The sequence below is a fragment of the Apaloderma vittatum genome, unplaced genomic scaffold, assembly GCF_000703405.1.
Source record: "Apaloderma vittatum isolate BGI_N311 unplaced genomic scaffold, ASM70340v1 scaffold4927, whole genome shotgun sequence".
NCBI classification, from domain to species: domain Eukaryota; kingdom Metazoa; phylum Chordata; class Aves; order Trogoniformes; family Trogonidae; genus Apaloderma; species Apaloderma vittatum.
In genome coordinates, this window is record NW_009727756.1 from 118008 (window position 1) to 134583 (window position 16576).

Here is a 16576-nt window from a genome sequence, read left to right on the forward strand (position 1 = left end):
GCGTCGTGTGAAATATGATAATAAAAAAACACAAAAATATCATGCAATAACAACCACTCTAACTCCAAATAAAGGTAAACTACTTATTAAAAATACACACTGACCAGGCAAAATTATAAACTACGAGCGTTATGCACGGAATATGTTACAGGAAGTAAACAGAAAGGACGTGCTAGTAGATTTAGCCTTTCCAAATTCTGACCAGAGTTGCAGTGAGCTTTCCAACCCACTAAAGCATCAGACAGGATGAAGAGATTGTCCCTCCGGGTTTAACCGGTGGCTGTTTTGAGGGCCCAGATCTTACACCCTGTCACTTTTGCTACTCTAGCACCTTGGAGCTGTAGACCAACTGAACATGGTCCCAATGATTTACAGGAGTCAGCGCATGTTCAAGCTTATACAGGAGGCTGTAACATTGCATCCTTTTGGCAGTCTGCAGACAGACGCGCTGGACAAGACGAGCAAACGGCTCAAAGTCAGGCTTGTGGTAAGCTCTAGCCTCAGCTGAGTGCAATGAAAAGAGAAACCAAGGAGAAAAGAAAGTGCAGCAAGTATTGCGTCAACGGGCTGCCGCTTCCTAGCTTGACTTGGGTCTCTGTGCCAAGCTGAGAGGCTGGAAGGAGATAGAATTACCAGTATTCCATTCCACGAACCTTATTCACACTGACTTTGTCTAAAAGCCACTGGAATTAGCATAGCCTAACTCACTGGAAAACAGTTTTCCTAAAGATCCAAAAGGAGTTAACCAAAAAGTATGTGTGCGTATGTCTGCACACATGCTGATTTTTAGTGAAAAAAAAAAATCTTCTATCAAGTGAGATCTTTCTTTTCAGGGAGTTTCTTTTTTTTCCTTTAAATTTGTCTCTCTTCTGTGTCCTCTCCTTTTTTGAGAAGTAGAAATTAATGACCATTTTTAAGTTTGGGTAAGTATATATTCTCTGTCCATTTCAAGTTTTTTTTCCTTTAATTATTCTCGTAAAAAAAAGACTGGGACAGAAGAGTAAGGGCAGCACCACATCAGAACAAAAAGTTAGTTTTCATTTTAAAAAAGAATTTTATTAAAAACTTGGAAAACTCAGGTAAAAATTCAGGACGAGATGGAATTTTTTTCTATCCATCCTGAATTCAGTATTACTTTTTCCCCTGGAAATTCAGGTTTGGCCTGACATTATCTAGAAGTAAGCGTTAGAAAAAGACACGTTCTAAAGAACATTTCCAGTCAGGCGAAATCTTACATTTCCAATAAATACCTGTCGATCTGCGGATGGACTTGGTGTGTGCATGCACACTAAGACTGGACTGGCTCAGTCGTGGCAGCTGGAAGATGCAAGCGAATCGATTTGGACACGCGGCTAAGGTAGGCGCGCTGGCAAACTCCCTGTGCCACAGACAGCGTGCAGGATCGGATCAGAGTATTAATAAATGGAAGGAAGTCTATGAAATTAAAAATTCCAGCTTGTTTCACTCTCTTTCTCCTCCTTTTCAAAGAACTCCCTCTTGATTTTGAACTGCCCCACCCTCGCAGGGAGGTGCTCGGGGAAGTTTTAACCGCTGACCCTCGCGACTGTTTGCTTATTCCACACGTGGGGTTTCTCAAGCTCACTTCGCTCTGATCGAGATGTTATTATTCCTATGAACAACCAAGGTTAGTTACAGCAAGGATTAGAGAAAGAATACAACGTTTAATGACTCGGGAACGACGATGGAAGCAAAGCGTGAGCATGCTGTGTAAGTGCAGGAGCGTTCTGATGCTAAAGTGCATTCAACATGTCCATCTCTGAACAGCATATCATGGAAGGCAGTCAGCAAATGACATCACCTGCGTCTGAATTGCAGCTATCCTTCATCTGGGTTGGCAATTAAGTTCTCTGTTGCCATAGAAAATTAAGTAAATGTCCACAGAAGGTGATGCCATATTCTCAGTGTCTTGGCATATTCCATAATACGCTGCATCCCGCCTTTTGGTATGTAAACAATGTACGTGATTTTTTTCCCTCAAATGACACCTTTTAAGAAGAGTGCAAAAAAAACCACCACCTTTTGAACTGGCTCAACCTCATTCGAAATGTCTGGGGTTCATGGACCTTGTCGCATTGTTACTTGCAGAACGATTTCAAAAATACATGCAGGTTAAAAAAAAACAAGATAAAATAAAGCATGCAGTGCTATATACACGTCTCAATATCCATAAATGTGAAAGGTACCTTGCACTCATCTACTATGACTGAGTTGTGAGCTGCAAAAACACATTGGTTTGAGTTGTTTTCCCTATGATTTTTCATGTCGTCATAGATTGACTGAGTCTTGGTCATTTCAATGTCTTCGTGCCCTTTGTGATGGGAATCGATGGTGTCAAGTTCTGCCTTGGAAAGGTGGTAGACGATGCCGGCACCAAAAGAATCTCCCACTACGTTGACTGACGTTCTCATCCGGTCCCTAGGAAAGAAGCAAAAGACACAGGCTGAGCGGCACAAGAGGGAGAAAAAGTGGGGCATGGCAGCCCTGTTAATTTACAGTTACTGCATTTATTTCAGAAAGTTTAAGGCATCTGTAGAACAGAAGGATGGGAGCTTTCAAGTGAAACTGAAAAAGCTTGCTTTCCCAGGGGACTGGCTCAGACAGGGAGGATGTGCAACCGCCCATGGCCCTGCTGCTTGTACTCGTGGGTTTTGGCAAAGACCCTGCACTGGAGACCAAATGGCAGTAGCTGTGCTTTGCTGAGATCTCCCCAGCACCTGCTCCATCGGGAGCGCAAGGTTTCAACACCGGCGTGCCAGGCTCACGTTATTGCCCTTCCTTTAACCTGAACTTACCAAAGCACTGAACTTAATGTAGACAGAGAAAGTGATTTTTGATCTGATTAAGTGCTCTCATTTCTGGGACGGACGGACGGATGGATGGATGGACGGACAAATGGCCTCTCCCTTTATTCTCAGTGAGCAAACTACGGGGCGGGGAGGCGGGGAAAAATGCCTGCGATATCTCCCTAAGGCTTGGGCCATCAGAGCTCCTCTCCTGGCACCATCGTTGCAGATGGTCATCTGCTAGCATGGCAGCATGCCCGCTCGTCCTGCCGCGTGCCAGCAGCTGCCATAAGAGCCAACCAGATATAGGTCATGGCCTACAAAAGGGTGAGCCTGGAACAGCACCTCAGTAACGAGCGCCCCTCGCTGCAGGAGGCTGCCGACAGACGCACGCGTGCTTCCCTACGGAGCGACGTGTCCGTGGGCACTCTGTGGACAGGGTGGCCCCTGGCCAGGCAGGCCACCCCTCTCCCGTCCCGTTTTTAGGGTATGGCTCTGCCCATCGGCAGTGAACTCACGGTGGTGGATTTTCCTCAGTTTCAGAATTCTGCCTTGAACCCGGCCCAAACTCTGCAAAAATGGGAGATGGTCCTTGCAGAGCACTGCAGGGCTATGGGCTCCTATTGCCTTTCCTGTTGCGGGTATGCTGTACGACCTGTGCTGAAATAATTCATAATGTAATTTGCCTCTTCGTACCTTAACGAAACACAAGATTCCTAAAAACCTTCTGACTGGGGGTTGCCATTGAAAGCTACTGCAGCACCGAGCCTAACTTTGTCAAATAGGTCAGCAGGGAGATTACACTGATTAACTCTCAGAGGTGTATCCACGAAGCCTCATTTACACAAAATGGGCAGGTTGAAGAGCAGATATTTGCCAAGTGACAGCAAAGCCAGCATGTAAGACTTCCTTTCCCACACCAGTGATTAATGTGAAGACACGCTTTCTGGTACCAGAATTGTGTGAACTCTCCTTTTCCTGCAGAACACTGAGAAAAAAACACATGTAAAACCCCAAACTGATAAACATTCACTACATATGCCTATTCATGGCCATGTAAACTTTTCAGCCCCTCTTAACATCTTTGTTCTAAGTAACTGTCAACTTGCTTTTCCCAGCTGTGAATCTACTTCAAGTTTCTCCTCTCCCTTTCTACATTATCATTGGAGTTTGTGGTGTAATATCTTAGTTGAAGCAGATATTTGTGTTAGGTTAGGGGTTTTTGGCACCAAAAGAATACCCTCCCCAAACAAACAAACCCACAGGAGGAAAACATCCTTCCATTCACCTTCACACAAATTAAATACATCATGCAATTCTCATGTCTGTTCTAAAACTGATCAGAGTGGCAGAATAAGAAAATATGACTTTCCGAGTGTAATTTTTAATTAAAAACATCAAATATGCTGAACTCGGCCATATAGCTCCACAGAAAGAACATGTTTAATTTTTTTTTGTATGAGTGGTATTAAATTTTGAAAGGATTTGCTGATGACAGAAGGATAGTATAGAATGCCAAAAAAACAAGGTGGAGAGAATACATAAATCTAATTTAGGCACAATTCAAATTCCAAAAGGGTCATTTGAGGAGATGCTTCAGCCCACAGACATGTACAACCAGCTGGGAGACTCGGTGATACAAAACACACGCGGGTGCAGAACACGCCGTAAGGAACAAGAAAGTTCCTTAAAGCAGAAAGCATAAAGTCTCAGCTGCAGAGTAAGGGGACTGAAAGTCAAAATTGTCTCTCAAAAGCCAACTCGACATCTGGTAAGAACGGGATTTGGAATAATTTGGAAGTAATTCTTGAAGTCCTGCTAAGGGTTAATGCCTAATCTCATCAAATAGGCATAAATATGAAGAACCAGAAGCTCAACATGTGTAGATTAAAGGAATAAAAATTAGAAGGGTTGAATGAAGCCCCCTTGTTATTAATGCTATAGTACCATGCTAGTACGCCAAAAAGTTACTCCTGTCCCCTGAAAGCTTGAAAACCTAGTATATCAACCTTACTAGATTTCAGAAAGGAGATTAAAATCTTAGCACACCTGCTAAACATGTCACCTGGTGCTTTGACTTAACTTGCCTCACCTCTTTGTTATTACAGGGAAAAGCTCCAGTTTTCTATAATTCAATTCAATTCATATAAAGCCCTGTTCATAACATCCAGATGTCAGCGGGGTATGAATATGATGAATTTAGATCTAAACCAAGGAAGAGAATCAGAACTCAAGCTATCTTTTCTAAGTTACTGAATGAAGGTTTAACTACCGGATAAGCCGTCCAAGCCCATTTTCTCTAATTCCTCTCTCTTTGCTGCAAAACACCATCGTATTTGAGGCTCTGATACTTGCTAAGCTTGTGAGGCTCACATCTGGAAAGCAGCCAGCTTCTGGCTAGAGCAAAAGAAGCTGGTTTAATTCCAGCTGCTGGCATATAATTACTGTCCTATTAAATGTCACTGCCGTGTTGTACTTACTTTTAAACTGAGAAACTCAAGAGTTGTGAAATCTTGGGAAACTTGTCTGGTGAAAGAGCTCACACTGTGTATGCACGCGTGGGAGGGGGAAAGGTTGAGCAACCAAATCTCCAGATATTGGAGAGGCTTGAGAAGAAATCGATACAGAAACCTTTTGGCTCTAATTTAAAGGAGAGAGTGCCAAGTTTAAAAGACAATCAAAAAGTCAGCTTTGTGTTACACCGTGACCAAATTGTGCAAAACTCGTTCTGGTAAGATCACAGTTTCAGGTGATGTAAAACCAATTGATGTTCTGGTATTTTCTTTCACCAGAAATGCTGAAAAACTCTGAGTAGGGCATTTTTTAAAAGCTTTCGTTATCTGGAATTGAAATGTTATAACAGAACTACTCCAAATATTCCTGCATGGCTGGTTTCATTTACACACTGGTTCAGAAAAGTCACTAGAATCGGGTCTTAAATACTAACTTTCACTTCTGCAATCTGTTAGAAATACAGCTGTCATGTTATTTGATGATCTAAAGAAGTGGAAGAAGACAATGTTTGCAAGTAAAGAAAGTATCTTTTTATGCCTTTTCATTTCATATACGCTTTAGGTCTGGTTTGTGTGCCCAAAAGCAAGCTTGAAAGTTGGCTCGTGAGCCTCTTAACATCAGCACTGTCAGCAGAACTGTTCTCTGTACCTCCTTAGGACTCTGTGGCTATCCCGATACAGCCACTGGAAGATGGAAAATACAGCTAAGTTGAACATAAAATATGTTGAAAATAAAGCTATGTTGAACATAGGTTAATTAGCACAACACTCCCACCAACAATTTGTCTTAACTTTGGAGCACTAGTGGCATGACATAGCGCTTTTAATCTCCTTTTTTAAATCTCTTTGCCCTCTACCTTTCAATTCTGAATCGTGCTGCAATCGCACTATGGACTGGTAGGCCAGAGGGATCCAAACCCAATTGTTGGTGCTGAAAGGTTCTTTTGCTTGGCATTTATTTTTGAAAGATATCTCGAAATATTTCTTTCAGAAGCACTATCCTTCCTATAGGTACGTTCCTCACGGTGTTTTTATTTCCTAAGCAGGGCTGGATGAGCCAGCAGTAACAATGCATTCCTCATGGTGTTTTTATTTCCTGAGCAGGGCTGGATGAGCCAGCAGTAACAATGCTGCTGAAGCCAAGCCTGAAATGCAACACCTACTACGGTATCAGAACTGCTCTTAAACTGACAGCTCTGAGGTTTGCTAGCATGGGCAGAGCTTCTCAGTCCACAGGATTATATTTAAATGACATTTCCCTAAAAAACAAACTGCAGGCTCCTTTTGCACATCCTCCTACCAGCCGCAGAAACCTACCTATTTGCCTTCCTTCGAGAGCCAGCAAAAACACATATTTAAAATGAGTACGCACCTCCCTTTTGCTCTTCTCCCAGCTGCAGATTCCTATTCCTCTTTCCTGTTTTCTACTATGGCTTCATAAATATAACAATCTCACAGAATATCACATTTTTCCCTCTGCCAGCTGTACTCTGATTGCTGAACCCTGCCTCATTTCACCATTCCAAGTCATGATGCCAGGACATTCAGTTATATATAAAATATGTAAGTCATCTTTGCCCTCTGCCTTCCCAAGCTGTAAATTCCTCTTTCATTTTTCCCTGAAGCGGAAATCGGAGCTGCGTGTTGTTCTTCACGACTCTTAGTGACAAGATAGGTAATAATAGAGTACAACAGTAGATCCAAAATACAGTTCAGAGGGTTGACCAAGCTCTTGGACGCTTCTCAGTAAGCCAAAAGATAATGACAGAAAATTAATTTTCTATTTTATGTTCACATTCTCAACTTTGAGATTCCTTCTCATGTAATTTTAGTAGTGTATCTGGGACTCAGAGTTATTACAAGCGGGCATCTAAGGCTGCTAGTGCAGGACAATGTAAAAGTCTTTAGAAGTCAAAGAATCACAAAATGCTCAGGGTGGGAAAGGACCTCTAGAGATCATCCAGTCCAACCCCCTGCCAGAGCAGGATCACCTACAGTAGATCACACAGGAACGTGTCCAGGCGGGTTGGAAAGTCTCCAGAGCAGGAGACTCCACACCCTCTCTGGGCAGCCTGGGCCAGGGCTCCGGCACCCGCACAGCCAACAAGTTTCTCCTCATGCTTAGATTGAACCTCCTGTTTTCCAGTTGGTGACCACTGTCCTTTGCCTTGTCACTGGACACCACTGAGAGGAGTCTGGCCCCATCCTCCTGGCACTCACATATTTATAAGCACTGATGAGATCCCCCCTCAGCGTCCTTCTCTCCTGGCTGAACAGACCCAGCTCTCTCAGCCTTTCCTCATGTGGGAGATGCTCCTGTCCCCTTGCTGCCCCTTGTAACTCATTGACAATATCCTGATGGAACCTGCATTTTCAGCACTCATCAAATTTAGACCAGAACTGTGAGAAATAGGAATGCAAAGATTAGAAAACTGTTTGTGAGGTGTATCTGTGATGGAGATACATCGTTAGGAAGAAGAAAACATAGGAGAGAGCCCGAGGGTCCTACAGGAAGATCCTTGGCTCATAGAAACTGATTTCAGCAGCTTGATAACAATTTCTATCAGTGGAGAAGCTGCTTTCAGTATCTCCTACTTCATCAAACAGCTTATTTCCTCCTTTGTTTCATCTGTCCAGGAGAGACTTAGAGTTCTTTAAGATCAATGCCTGAAAAGCACCACGGACAAGCATTACTCCCGCACTTGTACTACACCAAGCAGTGGGAGTCAGCACAACTTACAAAAGCCAGTCAACAGCAACAAGCAAGCTGATGTCCTGGGTGGGGAGACCCACTGCAGTCAGGATCAGAAGCATGGTGACAAGTCCTGCGCTGGGAATACTGGCAGCTCCAACACTTGCAAGGGTGGCGGTCAAACTGCAAAAACAAAAATCGGGGGTAGCATGAAGAGGAACACACATTTTCATTGCACGCTCATGTGATCATTACTTATTTTTCAATGAGTTCTCTCCAGAAAGCTATGACTAAACGATAAATCATGGTAAGCTCAGGCCATAGTTTACATGCTTGTGTTTGTCCAACAATATTTATTAGGGGAGGCCAGATCCACGGCGTTTGTTCTGAGAGTTCTAAGAGAGTTATCTGAGAGTTTTAAGTTCTGTAAGTTGGTTACGAGATTCAAATCTTTGGCCTGGTGTTGTTTCTTGAGCTCTACCAACACATCCAGGGTGTTGAATCCCAAGTTTTGTTCATCCAGACTTGCTGAAGTTTGGTGGCTACAGGCTGAATTTTCAGGCTGGTTCATTTCTGTTTTTTATAGTACTTGAAGACTGAACTGTGAGGTAATGGCTGAGAGAAAGTGGTTACTATCAAATAAAGAAGAATAAAAGACTTGGTATCCAAAACTCCCACAGTACAAGTCACCAATGTACCAAGCCTATATACAAATCACCCTAGATAAAAAAGCAAAATTCATCTCATAGTTTCATAAATCCCAGTCTGTTTTTGGTTTTGCCTCTCTTCTTTTCTGATGAAGGCTAGTACAGTGAATATCTGTGCTCCAAATGTTTGTAAAAATACAACACAGAGCTTAACAAATGTCATCACTGGGCAATCTTATGAAGAATGGAAAACAGATTTGACAGAGAACAAGTGAAGGGGAGAAAAACAGGGAAGAGAAGGAGAGGCAGTGGGGGAAAGGAAAAAGGTACAAGGAAAAGAGAGAACAAAAAAACCAAAGAAAGAGTGATCTCTTTTTAAATACAGAGCTGAGTAACATGGTTATACTTCTGTGGGTGTACCTAACAAATCTGAAAGTGCTTCCAATACAGAAGAAGGGGAAAAAGGGCTCTGGTGGAAATCCTCAACCATCAGCCACAGAACTCATCAGTGCAGATGCTGGCCTGACTTAGGGCTGGCAGACAGCTAGGTCTGACCCACACAACCCAGGCTGGCACGGGTCTCTCAGGTGCGTGGGCTGGGGTGCAACCTGGCCTGCGAAGCACCCAGACAGGTCCAGCCGGTCTGCAGGCAGGACGCTCTGCTCTGCGCATGGTGCCAGCCTCCCAGGCATTTCCAGCCTGAAGTGGTAAGGGATTGTTTCCAAGCTTGGCGAGGAAATGCTCCTGCCAACCTTCCCACTGCAGCACTTACAGGCCTGGACAGTCTGGCTTAGCTTCCACTTCCAAGATCACCCTCTTCCAAAGAACACAGGAAATCAGAGGATCTACATGACCGCTATGAAGCAATTCGGGATGGTCAAAGGCTAATTAAGTCTTCGTCACTTCATGTTTGGGTCATTTGAATATCCTCGGTATCACAAGTTGGATTTGACAGACAAAATAACTTCTTGCTCACCTGCACTGCCATCTCGAGAGACAGCTCTTGCCATATTGCTGTAGCATGAATGTAAGAGGAGAACCAGTGGTTCTCTTACAGAGAGCCCGAAGTTGCCACCTCCTTAGTAAACCGGAGTCACAAAACTGGCCACACCAACTTCGAAATGGTGAGATCAGGAAGAGCTAACGAGTCAGTCCCTCAAAGGTGACGAAGAGGAGTAACTTGGGTTTGAGACCATCAAATCTCTTGGACAACTTGGACAATACTTGGTTCCTGATGTGAATTTCCCTGGTCTCAACTTAGTTTTATACAAAGCACCTCTGAAATGACTGTTCTCATTCCTACCAACAAATACGCATCATGCAGATTAGCATCTGCCTTCACTTAGAAGCAGCTCTGAACCTTTTACAAACCTTGGCTTTGCTATTTCAGGAGTTGCAGCAGGAAGTGAAGAAATGGAAAATGTGAAACTAGTATAGCTGCTCAAGAAACAGAATTAGACTTCCCTTTGCAGGAGTTTCTTTAGAGTTAAAAGGGTTTAATAAAAGAAAGGTGAGTGGGTGAAAACTACAGGAAGAAGGCAAACTTGGCAGCCTTTGCTTGTGGTTTCCATTTTAACTATTCGAAATGTTAGGCCTGGTGTCTTCATCAAGTTTTCCATTGCAAATGAACTTTAGCTGCAGCAGTCATAACTTTGCCATTGTTTTCTATTAGTCACACTACCCAACAGGTCTTAAAACCCCCTGACAGCAAACAGTCTTCAGCCACTCTTAACCATTTTTAATGGGTACTTTCCTTTATCCTTCCAGATACTCAGTTCTAGATATGACAGTTTGATATGAAAAGACTAGGGCTAGTATTTGCTGGGTTAGACAGAAAAAGTCTGGGAGAATCCAGACCACACTGCCGGCATTCTCACCCTCAGGCTGGGCTATCCTCAATCCATTTCCAATGCTCTTCACCAAATTCACAGAAAAAGTGCAGGTAAATGTAAATACATGGATACACTTTTAGGGGTTTTTTTTTTCTAGTGCCTATAAACAGATGCATTCTAGAAAGTTAATGCCCCATACATTGCTCATAGCATCGCTCTATACTAAAAAAGGCACCGCACTGGGCAGAGAATGCTGTATTTCACGTTGTACTGGCAACTGCAAAACACCAGCAGGCACTGAGGCTGCAAACAAGAGAAAACCCGTGTCACCAGAGAACCAGGGTCTATATACACAGTGTCCCTTTGTGTATCATTATTAGATATCCATGGATCTCACAGTGAATCCCAGAGCTACTGAGAAGACATCCAACCCAAAGCTTCACGTTGTTCAGTCTATAGAAAAAACCAAAACAATCTACGAGTATTTTGAACTGACCTCACAGTAACTATCTGGCCTCCATCCAGCTCAATTCCATTCATCTGTGCTATGAAGATTGCAGCCACAGCTTCATAAAGGGCAGTTCCATCCATGTTAATAGTTGCTCCAACAGGAAGAACAAATCGCGTTACACGCTTATCAATGCCTAGATTTTCTTCAAGACACCGGAACGTGACCGGTAATGTTCCAGCACTGAAGGAGAGAAAGCAAAAAAGTGGAGAAGATGTAATTACAATATAATATATACACAAGGGAGCAAATGGTTTACATTTTCTACTTTCACCTTCTGCTGTGATTCAAGCCTTTTTTAGCCAATTTTAAAAATGAGCCTACGTTTAGGGGGAAGTGGGACTGACGCCAAGATATGAACCTGACTTGAAGTAGGGAAGAGAGCTTGAGAGAGCGTAGATGAGTTTTTCAGACTCATTTATGAATTATTTCTTGCATTTTGCTCAAAAGGACAAGTTACAGATGTATTCTGATGGACAGAAGGATGAGAGTAAGGACAAATCCTAAATCTCTTGATTGTGAGTTTGCTCTGAATGGAGAAATCAGTGTTGCTTTCATGAATGAAAATGTCAGGGAAATAGGTAAAATCCACTGAGCTCACAGACACTGGAAGACAGAAAAATATATGAAACACAGCTGGAGGATAGGACAAGATGTGGAAGATTGCTGGAAGAGGGGAACAGATCCTTGCAGAGGTCCTCAGTGTATTGCATTTGTGAGAGTAGTTCAGGCTATTACATTCACTTGCTCAAAATAAAACACCATCAAAAATACTGCTGAAAACAGAACATACTCGTTTTCCCTGTCGATGCAAATATCTTCTATTTCTTCCCTTCCATAGCTGGCCTCAGGTGAAGGACTTGCTGGAACAAGCATGAAGCCCAACACAGGAACATACTTCTCTGTGTTATATCTGAGCTCAAGTCCACCACTAAATGAAGTTGGTTATTGCCCGAGAAGTTGTTCTGAAAAGAAAGCTGACCAGGGGAAATTCCTCTTAATTGGTGTTTCATACAGAAGCAGCTGGAGCACATCCGTTGCGGCTTATTTGCTTTTCTTCAGCTGAGTTGGCAGAATTTCTCAAAGGTCTTCACTATTGTATCCCACTAATTCTGGTGTCATTGCCCCTACAAAAATTTTTTTTTCATAGAAAAACGAAGGACTAGACTCAACAAATTTTCTCAGATAAATACTTACAGCGTTTTTTTCCTAGTGCCTTGCAACTTCCAGGTCTTTCCAACTCATTCATTCATCCACTACCACAGAGATGCTATTGGGCAGAAAGAGATGTAATCTTTCCACCTTACAGGTAATTAAACCATGAAAAAGGGAGATTAAGGAATGCCTGAGATATCTAACTATAAAAATGCAGTGCCATAATAAACGTCCTACACGATCTGTATCAAGCACCCAAGACTGACCTATCTTGCATGAGATTACAAAAAATTCAAACCTTTCTAGACTGACAGATGCATAAATCACTTCCTAAATGTCTCCTCTTGTCCCACATGGATGGAAGCATGAATCAGAAGATATGAGCTTCTAGGTCTCCACTTTCTGTTCAACAACCAGACCATTCTTTGGTCACAGAAGTGATTTTGTTAACAGGTGTTGATAAGTCAGATTCACGGTACCAATCACTTGTGTTCTAGCCTCTTTACAAACATATTTGCAATTATGATTTATTTTACTGTGTTTTTAATCAAAGGCAATTAATTGCTTGATATTCCATGGGTTTAGTCAAATAGGAGAGAATTCATACTTTCTAAAAGCAATCTAGTATATTCCCTCATAAATTACTCTAGCAGCTCTATTTATAGCAGATAGAAGAAAATACCTAGTGACTCATTAACTGAAAACTACTGGTCAGTTTTCAAGAGAATTCCAGGATCACTTTCCCTCCTACAGCATTGTCACATCTGTGACTTGTGCTCACAAATGTTGTGTATGGACACTATGTTTTTTATTGAAAATGTAAGCACTCAAACACTTCAATGAACAAAAGCCTCAGGGAAATCGTGGTTTAGGGCAACTCCAGACCAGACTGTATCTCACCTAATCCCACAGTGTTTATCACCGAGCCACAGAGCTGTTGAGGCACCTCTGGAGGTCACCTATTTCACCACTTTGTTTGAGGCAGAGGCAGCTTAGGGCAGGTTGCCCAGGATCATGTCCAGACAGGTTTTGTGTATCTCCAGACAGGTTTTGTGTATCTCCAGGGATTGTTCCCACTAAAAAGATTGTTCTTGTGTTCAGGAGGAATTTTTTGTGTTTCAGTTGTGACCAATGTCTCTTGTCCTGCCACTGGGCACCGCTGAGAGAAGAGTCTTGCTTCATCTTCTCTACACTGTCCCATCAGATATTTAGGCACATCAGTAAGGTCCTCCCATGCCTCTTGTCCCTCAGGGAAGAAGCCGTTCAGCAGCGTGGTTTGAGTTGTCCCCACGAGGCAGATGAATTACAGTCCTTTCAAGGGATTCCCGAAACCAAGATTGCTCAATTTTCTGATGGTCAGTTTTGAACTAGGTGATTTTGTTTTCATCTTTTTAATTAAAATGGAAGATTAAATGTTCTTCGGAAATAAAACATTTATTGAAGAAAAACACTTTAATGTATGGTATTTAACCGGAAAACATTTTCAACACGTTATCTACTGAGTGTCCCAATGCAAAGAAACAAGTTACTACTCAGAGCCGAGTTGCCTACAAACTTTGTTGGATCTGTTCTGTGCATTAGCAACGAGTCTAAAATGCTCAGCTCTTCAGTGAAGTCCTCTTAATCTGCCGAAATGGATGAAAGAATAAAACGAGAGGGTTTTTTTACTTCTTTCTTGAAACCTAGCATCTTCTGTTTTTTTCCCCACTGCGACAAGACTGGTCTTAATATGCTTTTGAAATGAATAGAATTATCCCTGTTTCCTATTTGAGGAAACAAGTACAGAGGTGACACAATTTGCAGAAGACATTTAGCCAATGCCAGAAAAGAAAACGAAACTTAGGTCTCCCAACACTGTGCTCCTGGCTGTACAACCTCCCTAAAAAATCCCAAAGGTGTGTGTGGCGATTTTTACTTACTTAAACATGGCTGGATTAAAAATAGCTTTTATTCAATGACAAAAAATAATTTCACAGTGACAGTCAGATCAGCAGATCTCTACACAGCAGCTAATAATATGCCATAAAATAAAGCAAGCTATTTCTCGAGCATACCTGGAAGCTGTGCCTAGTGCTGTGATCCACGCCTGGAAAATCCCAGCAAGGAATGAAAATGGACTTTTCCTTGTTATCACAAAGTAGAGGAGAGGCAGGAAGATCCCTCCATGGATGAGAAGACCCACAATCACAGTGACCATGTACATGCCAAGTTGTCTAGCGACTACTTCCAAATCCTTGATTGCAATGATTTTTCCACAGATGAGGCAAGCAATGCCCAAAGGGGAATACCTGGAGGAAGAGAAGAAGCATAGGCAGAGCTAGTTTTTGACTGTGGAATAATGTCATACAGGGATACTACAATGTTACACAGGCTCAGATCATTATGAAGAGTGGTGTAGTGTTTGTTCTTACCACATAATTTTTACAACCCATTGCTTATCTGGGTCAGGGAGTCGTATTATTTGCTTCAGTTAAACTATTTTTTGAAATGAACTGCTTTTACCTCAGTGGCTGCAAATGTTTCGGCTATACTCTTAATAATTTGGACAAATGCTTTTCAGTTTATGGTTTCTTAATTAATTACACGTGTTATTACTTAGGGTAAGGTTTTTGTCACTTCGGTCATGATTTCTTGATGGAATAAGTGGAACTTTTAATTAAGATGATTAATAGTAGCTCAGTTTGGTATATAAAAAAGTGGATATTATTAAGATGATTAACAGTAGCTCAGTTTGGTAATCAAAAAGTGAATATTATTTGGTAATAAAAAAATGGATATCATTTGAAAAATGGAAACATCAGCTACAGCTAAAAATTTCTGAAAGTGAATGGAGAGATGACAACGTTTATACCTACACTGGTAAAGGTATATTATATAACTTTAAGCAACATTTACTTTGTCTGTCCGTTTTATAAAATGTAAGCTGGAAGGAAGTAATGAGTGTAATATGTGGAGAAACAGTCAAAAAAGAAAAAAAAAAGCCTCTCTGAAAACAGAGAGCAATGCATATTTTCAAAAGTGATTTGGATGCTTAATTAAAGACAATACAAAGGAAACTGACTTTTCAAATAGAAGTGCTTCACGTTTTCGGTAAGACACATCTCATGGTCTCTCGAGCAACGTGCCCAAAACCTGGGAAGCCCACAGCCACTCAAAATGCAAGGCCGGCTGCTACACCAGTTACCATACAAAGCCACATTTCAATGAACCCGATGAAGTATATTTCATAGAATCCTAGACTGGCCTAGGCTGGAAGGGACCTTAGAGATCATCTAGTCCAACCTCCCTGCCATGGGCAGGGATGCCACCTCTCGACTAGACCTGGCAACACGTGGGACCGAGCGGGATTTCCTCCAAAGAATTATGTGGTATCAGTCAGATGTCTGATTTGGTTTCTGTTTGTGTAACAGTGCCCTGCTCTCCAGAGCCTGGAGTTGCCAGAGGCGTTACAGCCCTCTTTGCAGAGAAATGATAAAGCAAACAAAGTGTAACTGCATAAAGAAGTGCATTTGGTTTTATAAACACACATAAAATCCTACTTCTGGCCACTACAATTCTTTAAAAATTCTAGAGAGATGAATAAGTGGAATTCCCAACATCAGTCTCCTTTCTCACAAAAAAAATTAAAAAAAAAGAAAAATCACAGCAGTCAAAAAACCAAACAAACATTTACGGTGAATTTCTTGAAACTTGAAAGATTTCCTACCATTGCAACACTGACTACTAGAGAAAATTTATACTGTGGGCAAGTTATTATGTCTTCAGTGTACCAGCTGGTGCTAAGTAAAGAGTAAATTCTAGCTCTCAGAGTGTTATGAGAGTATAGCCACTGTCCTCCTATGGCTTGAGAGCAGCAGGTTACAATAACTACTGAAAGCAGTAGCTTTGGGGAATAAAAACAACTGTCTTTTTTATGCAGCAAGATCATCTACAGAAAAGCAGAAGCACAACAGGAACGCAAAGTCGTTTCTTCACGTTCTTTCTTTCGTCCTACTCTTTTCCACATCGCTGTTGCTATCTGCTTCGCTCTTGCACAACAGCCTCCCTCCTGAAGCACTGACGATGCCGAAGATTTGTGCTTCAGGCAACCTGCTCGGGTTTTTTTATACACTGTGTCCACCTAGAGCCTCAAAGAAGAGGCAAACTGCAGCCTGGTAACTCAGGAAAGCACCAGGGAGTCACAAGGAGCCACGAGCCATGATGTAAGCGTGGTACTGGAGTGACTACTTCTGCTCTCAAACACCTGGAAGACATGAAACAGCAGAACAACGCTGAACGGAGCAACTCACTTTGATGTTCTGAAAAACTGGTTTTGTGCAATACGGCCAGGCTTGGCATTGCATACAGACAGCTCTGGGGAAGCCCTTGGAAGAAACATCTCCACAAAAAAAAAAAAAAAAAAAGGGGGGAAAAACCCCCTCCAAA

At 42.1% G+C, this 16576-nt stretch overlaps 1 protein-coding gene across 1 annotated transcript in view; it reads right to left on the reverse strand.

The window, feature by feature from the left end:
* The window catches only part of SLC1A2 (solute carrier family 1 (glial high affinity glutamate transporter), member 2), a 27453-nt gene that overhangs the window by 1236 nt on the left and 9641 nt on the right, over window positions 1-16576 (reverse strand). Inside the window, exons 6-9 of the mRNA XM_009873795.1 lie at window positions 14206-14439; window positions 10985-11179; window positions 8058-8192; window positions 2205-2436 (exon numbers count right to left, since the gene is read on the reverse strand). Coding sequence (XP_009872097.1) covers window positions 2205-2436; window positions 8058-8192; window positions 10985-11179; window positions 14206-14439 — 796 coding nt within the window. The remainder of the gene's footprint in view (window positions 1-2204; window positions 2437-8057; window positions 8193-10984; window positions 11180-14205; window positions 14440-16576) is intronic.